The sequence below is a fragment of the Sprattus sprattus genome (assembly GCF_963457725.1).
Source record: "Sprattus sprattus genome assembly, chromosome: 3".
Classification (NCBI taxonomy): Eukaryota; Metazoa; Chordata; class Actinopteri; order Clupeiformes; family Clupeidae; genus Sprattus; species Sprattus sprattus.
Genome location: NC_137922.1, coordinates 56,221,254 through 56,231,253, shown reverse-complemented (window position 1 = coordinate 56,231,253; position 10,000 = coordinate 56,221,254). Strand labels below are relative to the sequence as shown.

The following is a 10,000-nucleotide window of genomic DNA, read 5'->3' as shown; positions in this document are numbered from 1 at the left end:
CTACCTCTATCCCTCTCTCCCTCCCTCTCTCCCTCCCACTCTGTCTGTCTCTCACTCTCCCTCCTTCCAGCTCTCCTTCTATCTCTTTTTCTGTCCTTTTCCTCCCCCTCTCTCTCTCATTCCCTCTCTCCCTCTCTGTGTGTGTGTGTGTTTGTGTGTGTGTGTGTGTATGTGTGTGTGTGTGTGTGTGTGTGTGTGTGTATGTGTGTGTGTGTGAGTGTGTGTGTGTGTGTGTGTGTATGTGTGAGTGTGTGTGTGTGTGTGTGTGTGAGTGTGTGTGTGTGTGTGTGTGTGCGTGTGTGTGTGTGTGTGTGTGTGTGTAATTCAAATGTCCCTCCTCCTGTTCCTGTCCAGTCCCAGACAGGAGGATTTAGTCCTGGAGCGTTCCTTTGCTCGGGTCGGGGAGCTGAGCCTGAAGGAACCTTCTGGAAAGGTGATCAAGCTGAAGAGGCTGGTGGAGCATCCAGACTACAATGGGCGGGAAAACAACATCGCCCTGGTGCAGCTGCAGGAGGCCGTGCGCTTCTCTGACACAGTGGCGCCCGTGGTACTGCCCAGCCCCCGAGAGTTCTTCAGTGCCAACGCTGAGTGCTGGGTCACCGGCTGGGGCAAAGTGTCTGAGTACCGTAAGTGTGTGTGTGTTTGTGTGTGTGTGTGTGTGTGTGTGTGTGTGTGTGTGTGTGTGTGTGTGTGTGTGTATGTTTGTGTGTGTGTGTGTGTGTGTGTGTGTGTGTGTGTGTGTGTGTGTTTGTGTGTGCTCTATTTTCACATGTTGTGTGTGATTTCTCTTTCTCTCTTCCTCTTTACTTCTCTTTTCTCTCTCTTCTCTGCCCCCCTTCTGCCTCTCTCCCTCTCCCCATCTCTCTCCCCCTCTCTCTGTCTCCTTCCCTCTCTGTCTCCTTCCATCTCTTTCTCCCTCTCTCTATCTCCCTCCCTCTCTCCCTCTCTCTCTTCCTCCTTCCCTCTCTCCCTCTATCTCTTTTTCTTTCCTTCCCTCTCTCTCCCCCTCTCTCTGTCTCATTCCCTCTCTCCCTCTTTGTCTCCCTATTTCCATCCCTCCCTCTCTCCCTCCATCTCTTCCCCTCTCTCTCTTCCTCCTTCCCTCTCTCCTTCTATCTCTCTTTCTTTCCTTCCCTCTCTCTCCCCCTCTCTCTGTCTCCTTCCCTCTCTGCCTCCTTGTTTCCCTCTCTGTCCCCCTCTCTCACTCCCTCTCTCCCTCTCTGTCCCCCTCTCTCACTCCCTCTCTCCCTCTCTGTCCCCCTCTCTCACTCCCTCTCTCCCTCTCTGTCTCCCTCTCTCCCTCCCTCCCTCTCTCCCTCTCTCTCTCTCTCCTTCCCTCTCCCCCTCCCTCTCTCCCTCTATCTATTTTTCTTTTCTTCCCTCTCTCTCTGTCTCCCTCCCTCTCTCCCTCCTTCCCTCTATCTTTCTATCTCACTTTCTATCTCACTATCTTTCCTTTCCTCTCTCTCCCCCTCTCTCTGTCTCGTTCCGTCTCTCCCTCCCTCCCTCCCTCTCTGTCTCCCTCTCCCTCCTTCCCGCTCTCCTCGTTCCCTCTCTCGTTCCCTCTCTCCCTCTCTGTCTCCCTATCTCCATCCCTCCCACCCTCTCTCCCTCCATCTCTTCCTCTCTCTCTCTCTCTCTCTCTCTCTCTCTACCTCTATCCCTCCCTCTCTCCCCCTCTCTCTGTCTCCTTCCCTCTCCCCCTCCCTCTCTCCCTCTATCTATTTTTCTTTCCTTCCCTCTCTCTCACCCTCTCTCTGTCTCGTTCCGTCTCTCCCTCCCTCTCTCCCTCTCTCTCTACCTCTATCCCTCCCTCCCTCCCTCTCTGTCTCCCTCTCCCTCCTTCCCCGCTCTCCTCGTTCCCTCTCTCGTTCCCTCTCTCCCTCTCTGTCTCCCTATCTCCATCCCTCCCTCCCTCTCTCGTTCCGTCTCTCCCTCCCTCTCTCCCTCCCTCCCTCTCTCCCTCCATCTCTTCCTCTCTCTCTCTCCCTCCTTCCTTCTTTCCTTCCCTCTCTCTGTCTCGTTCCCTCTATCTATCCCTCCCTCCCTCCCTCCATCTCTTCCTCTCTCTCTCTCCCTCCTTCCCTATCTCCTTCTATCTCTCTTTCTTTCCTTCCCCCTCTCTCCCTCTCTGTCTCCCTCTCTCCCTCCCTCCCTCTCTCTCTACCTCTATCCCTCCCTCTCTCTCTGTCTCCTTCCCTCTCCCCTCCCTCTCTCCCTCTATCTATTTTTCTTTCCTTCCCTCTCTCGCTCTGTCTCCCTCCCTCTCTCCCTCCTTCCTTCTCTCCTTCTATCTCTCTTTCTTTCCTTCCCCCACTCTCCCTCTCTGTCTCCCTCTCCCTTCCTCCCTCTCTCCCCCTCTCTCTGTCTCCTTCCCTCTCCCCCTCCCTCTCTCCCTCTATCTATTTTTCTTTCCTTCCATCTCTTTGTCTGTCTCCCTCCCTCTCTCCCTCCTTCCCTCTATCTTCCCTCTATCTTTCTATCTCACTTTCTTTCCTTTCCTCTCTCTCCCCCTCTCTCTGTCTCATTCCGTCTCTCCCTCCCTCTCTCCCTCTGTCTCCCTCCCTCTCTCCCTTCATCTCTTCCTCTCTCTCTCTCCCTCCTTCTCTCCTTCTATCTCGGTCTCTTTCCTTCCCTCTCTCTCCCCCTGTCTCTGTCTCGTTCCGTCTCTCCCTCCCTCTCTCCCTCCCTCCCTTTCTCTCTCCTTCCCTCTCTCCTTATATCTCTTTTTCTTTCCTTTCCTCTCTCTCCCCCCTTCTCTAACTTGTTCCGTCTCTCCCTCTCTGTCCCCCTATCTCCCTCCCTCCCTCTCTCCCTCTGTCTCCCTATCTTCCTCTCTCTCTCCCTCCAGCTCTTCCTCTCTCTCTCTCCCTCCTTCCTTCCTTCTCTACTTCTATCTCGCTTTCTTTCCTTCCCTCCCTCTCTCTCTCTCTCTCTCTGTGTCCCTCTGTCAGAGGCGCTGGGTGGGAAACAGACTCTACAGGAGGTGCAGCTGTCTCTGGTTGATGAGGCCACATGTCTTCAGATCCTCCCCTATAAGACTCCCAACGAGCTGTGTGCCGGTGACCTGGAGGGAGGAAAAGGCACCTGCTGGGTCAGTCTGTGTGTGTGTGTGTGTTTGTGTGTGTGTGTGTGTGTGTGTGTGTATGTATGTGTGTGTGTGTGTGTGTGTGTGTGTGTGTGTGTGTGTGTGTGTGTGTGTGCAGCGAGACTCTGAAAGAACCCTGGTGTGTGTGTGTGTGTGTAAGTATTACATATATGTGTGTTTGTGGGTGTGCAGGGGGACTATTTGAGATAGAGTATTACATATGTGTGTGTGTGTGTGTGTGTGTGTGTTTGATAGAGTATTACATATGTGTGTGTGTGTGTGTGTGTGTGTGTGTGTGTGTGTGTGTGTGTGTGTGTGTGTGTGTGTGTGCAGTATGACTATGGTGGGCCCCTGGTGTGTTGTCCAACAGGAGAGGTTGAGAGGAGGTTTGTGCAGGTTGGCATCCTCATCAGCAGGTGGAGTTGTGGCCATAAGGGAGACGCTGAGCTCTACACACGCGTCTACGACTACCTGCAGTTCATCCAGGACACCATTATGGAGTCAGAATGCCAGAAATGGCCTCAATTTGAAGCATGTTTTGGATAGACAACTAGTACTGGTATCATCTTAAAAATGAATTGTCATGGTATATATTGATGTGAAGGACAGATAAACATACCTGTCCACCCTGCAAAAATGTAAACAAAAGCTGTCACAGCACATCACCAGCTACATCACCAAAAGAGATGAGTTAGCATGTTAGCATGTTAGCAAACCTTTAATCAGTGCCAGCTGTGATGTGTGTTTGTAAAGTTTTTGCCTTTTCTGTAGTTTTTGATGTGTAGTCACACACACACACACACACACACACACACACACACACACACACACACACACACACACACACACACACACACACACACACACACACTCATGCACAAACACACACACACAACCACACACACACACACACTATTTTCTATCCATGCCCATATGTAATAAAACTTGAAATCAGTTTGAGTCCTTGCAGTTTCTCTGTCCATGATGTACAAAGACCTCACTAGTCCACACATATGTTGCAAGAACTGTAGCAAAGGTTGGATATACAGTATTAAACACTATAAGAATATTATAATAGAATAAGTATAAACAAATATAATAATTAAAATTAAGTAAAAATGCAGTCAATAGATTGGTTAATCATCAGAGGTCTAGAACGACCATTCATGGATTTCTTTTTTTTTAAAGTAATATGAAAGAAGTGGAAGAGGAGACACGTCTGATTTTGAGGGGAAGGCTGTTCTAGAGATGAAGCATGTAGATTTGCTTTTGATGTCTTATGTTCTCACATGACATTTCCTAATTTGGCCACTAGAGGGCGACATGAGATTGGAAAACAACTCTTCAAGTCTGCTGTTCCAGAGTTTTAGAGGCCAGAACTGGAAGTGAATAGTCAGAGTTGGAATGTAATCTGGGTTCTGTTCATTATTAATTAAGATGGTCATTAAAAGACAATGGACACAAACACACACACACACACACACACACACATAATTCCTGAACACAGTTCAAAATAAATGTCTTCTTAACTCCACTAGAATGGGTACATCTACATTCTGTAAATAAACATGTGAATATACGTGACTAATATATATCACATGGGCCTACATAATATAGATAGCGCCTATCAAGATCCACAAGAAGCCTACTCGTGTATTTAACTCAACTTCACATCAGCCCATTTAATTTTCACTTCGGCCGCTGTGCACCCCTCTCCTGACACCAAGGTGACCTCACCTGTTATCTAGTCCTGTGCCTCTCTTTGGTGGCATTGTACCCCGTATTGACACTACTAAATAAGATGTCACACTTATGTTCTACTCCTTGCAACAGTACCTCCACCTCTGCACCGGTGAAGTTAGGTCTGTGTTTACTGGCAGGTGCACCACCAGTGATGATCATGATTTTGATCGGTCTCAAGTTGCTTTCATGCTGCCTGTGGATTCTGTGTGCACACGGTCATGTGGTTGCATGCCCTTATAAGGAGCTGGCGAGGCGTTTATGTATGCAAATTCAAGTGTGTGAGAATGTGCGTTCAATTTAAGAATCAGTGGCAGTTCTCATTCAGGGGAGCACAGCTGAGAACACTTTGGCGGTTTAAGAACACATTTCCACACGTTTTTGAATCCCCCCCCCCCCCCCCCCCAACTTCCTCAACCCCAAATGAGGGACACTTTCTTCCAGGTGCGTGCCAAGCCAACAGCTGACCAACAATAATGGAAATCAAGGTTTCATTAGCAATACCATAAACCTATTCCTTTCAGTGTAATTTTGGCAAACCACTACAGTGCCTGCTTGGATGTATTGTTCAGAGTCAAGACAATTATTACAATCGTCTCTCAAATTTCATATTGTTTTCTTGAAATAGCATTAGACCAAGGCTGCCCAATTTGGGGGCCGCGCTCGATTTTTTTTTTGCCCGCGATCCGGTCAGAATCAGAGACAGAACGTCATTCTTTAAAGAGAGTCGTGGCATTTATTCTGCAACTGTCTCCTGAGAGGATCTGTGGATGAAGGCTGCCCTCTAGTGGGCAGACTGTGGAACTGTCCCCATGTGTTTACAGAGGGTTAGCAAGGAGCATGGGAGTGTCCGCTTATTCGTTATTAAACACAATGTCACAGTTCAAACGTTATTAGTTATATATTTATTTCATGCAACACAAAGCAGAACAAAATCTCCATACAATGCGAATTTTTGTCGATAAATACAACTAGACTATTTTTGTGGGGAAAAGAGTTAATCTCTGCCCTCCCTGCTATCTGACACGAGTCTTTAAGTAGAAGTGGCATGGCAACACCAGGTTCATGGAATTCAACAGAGAAGTCAAACACAGAGTTGGAATGTAATCTTGATATTTTTTCATCATTTATAATGGTTATCAGTGTCATCAAAAGACAATGGACACACACACACAAGACAATGGACACACACACACACACACACACACCCAAACACACAAACACAAACACACACACACACACACACACACACACACACACACACACACACACACACACACACACACACACTCATCAATGGACCTCATTCCTGAACACAAGATCCACAAGATCCACAAGAAGCCTACTCGTGTATTTAACTCAATTTCACATCAGCCCATTTCTTTTTCACTTCAGCCGCTGTGCACCCCTCTCCTGACACCACGGTGACCTCACCTGTTTTCTCGTCCCGTGGCAATTTCGTGGCATTGTACCCCGTATTGACACTACTAAATAAGATGTCAACCTTACGTTCTACTCCTTGCAACAGTACCTCCACCTCTGCACCGGTGAAGTTAGGTCTGTGTTTACTGGCAGGTGCACCACCGGTGATGATCATGATTTTGATCGGTCTCAAGTTGCTTTCATGCTGCCTATGGATTCTGTGTGCACACGGTCCTGGGGTTGCATGCCCTTATAAGGAGCTGGCGGGACATTTATGTATGCAAATTCAAGTGTGTAAGAACGAGCTTTCAATTTAAGAATCAGTGGCATTCCTCATTCAGGGGAGCACAGCTGAGAACACTTTGGCAGTTTAAGAACACGTTTCCACGCGTTCGTGAATCCAGCGGGGATCTTTTTAGGGTTGGTCTTAAGAAGTTCATAAGAAGACACTGGTCTCTACGCAACTTCGGCGCTCTCACACTTGCCAGGCATAAACAGTAGAAGAAAGCACACGAAGCGATTGACTGGTTGGGCAACCCTGGATGCAGGACTGTTAACGGTGTGTTTTTCGCCTGGAAGTCTCTCTCTCAGTTTTTCTCTTTTTGTCTCCCTCTCTGTCTCCCTCGCTCTCTCTCTTTCTCTTCCTCCCTCTCTCCGCTCTGTCTCTCTTCCAAGTGTGTGTGTGCATGTGTGTGTGTGTGTGTGTGTGTGTGTGTGTGTGTGTGTGTTTGTGTGTGTGGGGGGGTGGGTGTGTATTTAATCCACTGGTGAAGTGCTGCAAGTATCAGTCAGGAAGTAGAGTAGGAGCCCAACCCAACACACACACACACACACACACACACACACACACACACACACACACACACACCTTCCAGCCCTCCAACTGCCGCCACTGCCCCTGGGATGGCCTGGTGGTGGTCTCCTTCATGACGTAAGACACCTGATGCTAATAAGTTAGTTTTCATTAGCATCTGATGCTAGCATGCTACATTTCATTAGCATGTGATGCTATCATGCTAGCTTTCATCTGATGCTAACATGCTACATTTAATTAACATCTGATGCTAACATGCTAGCTTGCATTAACATCTGATGCTAACATGCTAGCTTTCATTAACATCTAATACTAACATGCTAGATTTCATTAGCATGTGATGCTATCATGCTAGCTTTCATCTGATGCTAACATGCTACATTTCATTAACATCTGATGCTAACATGCTACATTTCATTAACATCTGATGCTAACATGCTAGCTTGCATTAACATCTGATGCTAACATGCTAATAACATAACATGCTAATGTTATTAACCCTTTATTGACTATTATATCATAACTGGTGTATGTGTATGTTGTGGTGTTGTCTGTTTCCTTACATGGAGTAACTTAGTGAGTGAGCTTTACCTCAGAGAGTCTGTCTGCTCTGCATGAAACTGTCTGTCTGCTCTGCATGAAACTGTCTGTCTGCTCTGCATGAAACTGTCTGTCTGCTCTGCATGAAACTGTCTGTCTGCTCTGCATGAGGAAATGGAAATGCACTTGTACCTTCATGAGAGCATCACTTCCTGTGGATTATGGATTACTGATTGATTGATTGATTGATTATTTACAAACCCGCTGACCTCACTGCCAATCCCTTCAATAGCTTAGTAATGGCAGGACGTACAGAGGCTGCACACACACACACACACACACACACACACACACACACACACACACACACACACACACACACACACACACACACACACACACACACACTCACACACACACACACACAACCGTGGACATGATTGGCTTTTGAAAAGGGTAGTGACTGAGACTCCTTAAATGCAGCTGACGATTAGTCCTAGATTACAGTGTTTGTGAAAGTTGTGCCAAGCAGGTTGGTGTGTTAACTGCTGCCCACATACACACAAGCCCCATATATCAGTCTAATGCCTCACATGTCAGTCTAATGCCTCACATGTCAGTCTAATGCCCCACATATCAGTCTAATGCCACACATATCAGTCTAATGCCCCACATGTCAGTCTAAAGCCCCACATGTCAGTCTAATGCCCCACATGTCAGTCTAAAGCCCCACATGTCAGACTAAAGCCCCACATGTCAGTCTAAGATTAGAGTAAAATATAATAATTGATGTACTCTTCTGTGTAGGAAAGTTTGTTCTCCCTGCAGTCATTCCTCAGGCTCTGTAACACAATGTGTGGGTTTCCCCCCCCAGGCTTTATTCAGTCAAAACAAAGATAGATAGATATACAGATAGATCTTTATTTATCCCGAGGGAAATTAAGGCTTTGAAGGAGGGTAAATGCATTTGAATTACAGTTTTTTACAATTGCTAAAACACGTTCTTGAAACAGTTGCTCATTTTCTCGAAACTCTAAACACAAAACCTCATCTTCAAGCACTATTTACAAAACCTCTGAATACTCTTGCAAAATGAAACTTTCGCTTCAAAACAGTTTTACCTGTGCTCAAAATCAAACACTGCTGTCAAATCATAAACAAAGTGTTCAAAATTGTATACACTTTCAAGCAGTCAGTAAACAATACACCAAAAAATAGAAAACACACTGCTCAAAACATATAGTTCTCAGGGAGAAGTAATTTTTTTTTTTTTTACCTCAAAACAAATTTCATATTTATCTATCATTGACTTTTGATGAATGAAAACATGTTCTCTCATAGTAGCTATACAAATGTATCAGAAATTACTACTTTGCTTTGTTTTGCTCTAATTTGTGTCGGTCCTTTCTCCTTCTTGTACCCCTTCTTGTACCCCTATAGTACTGTACCGTGCATCTCACTATTCACAACTCACTCTTGTTCTTTGATGATATGAACCTGCAACCAGTCAAAATCTATTGAGTAATCAGTACTGTTACTGTACCAAATAGAAAGCACAATGTTCAGGGCCATTCAACTTGTTCACGTATTGTCCTTATACAGCCTACAATGCACTGTAGGCCTACTACAATATACACTACCACAGTAAAAGGGACACAAATCAAAGGAGTCAACGTGGTGTTTACTTGTCCTCCTCCCCTAACATTGTTTCTTCTATTCATTCTCAGACTTTCTCCTTCCCACCTTCAACAACCTGTTTGCTCCCTAAACTGGCTCATATTGGTTGTGTCACATCATTTGATACAAGTTAAATCAATTTTGAGTGGTTGTGTTCAATCAATGACATTTGTTCTCTATTTGTATTTGATTGTTGCCACTTGTGTTTACCAGTATGGATGACATGTGAATTAGAGTGCAGAATGTGTTTTAAGACTGAGAATGTGTTTAGAGTTTTGCTGAAAAGTCTAAGTGAGACCTGCAAATTTTGTTTTACCATGAGAAATAGTTTAAGGTATTGACAACAGACTGCACAATTAGCTTCATAAGTTCAGGCAACTGAGAACTTTGTTCAGCCAGTGGGTTTTAGTGTTTTAGCAATTGTAAAAAACTGTAACACTTTAAAAAAAGGTTTTATGGAAAAGTTCCAGAAATATGAATTCATGAAAAAAAAAAAATATTCAAATATTCAGTCAATATTCAGTCAATGTTGAAAATAAATCCATTAGATTATGATAAAGGATAAAGCATTATCTACAAAGCATCATGTAATTAATTTCTGAAATGTAAATTAATTTGCATCACACATTACATCAGATAAAACACAGCATAAGCTTCAACTTCTTCTAGATGCTCCACCTTCACAAGTTAAACTGAATACGCTATGGGGATAAATTAGC

The 10,000-nt window shown here is 45.4% G+C and overlaps 1 protein-coding gene across 1 annotated transcript in view; it reads left to right on the top strand.

The window, feature by feature from the left end:
* Nucleotides 1-4,458, top strand: part of LOC308362877 (serine protease 27-like) — a gene marked incomplete at both ends in the record, with an annotated part of 8,680 nt that extends 4,222 nt beyond the window's left edge. The window contains 4 exons of the mRNA XM_080835604.1: nt 361-626; nt 2,955-3,062; nt 3,459-3,588; nt 4,404-4,458. Of these exons, the coding sequence (XP_080691730.1) occupies nt 361-626; nt 2,955-3,062; nt 3,459-3,588; nt 4,404-4,458 (559 nt within the window). The remainder of the gene's footprint in view (nt 1-360; nt 627-2,954; nt 3,063-3,458; nt 3,589-4,403) is intronic.
* Nucleotides 4,459-10,000: the final 5,542 nt, after the last annotated feature.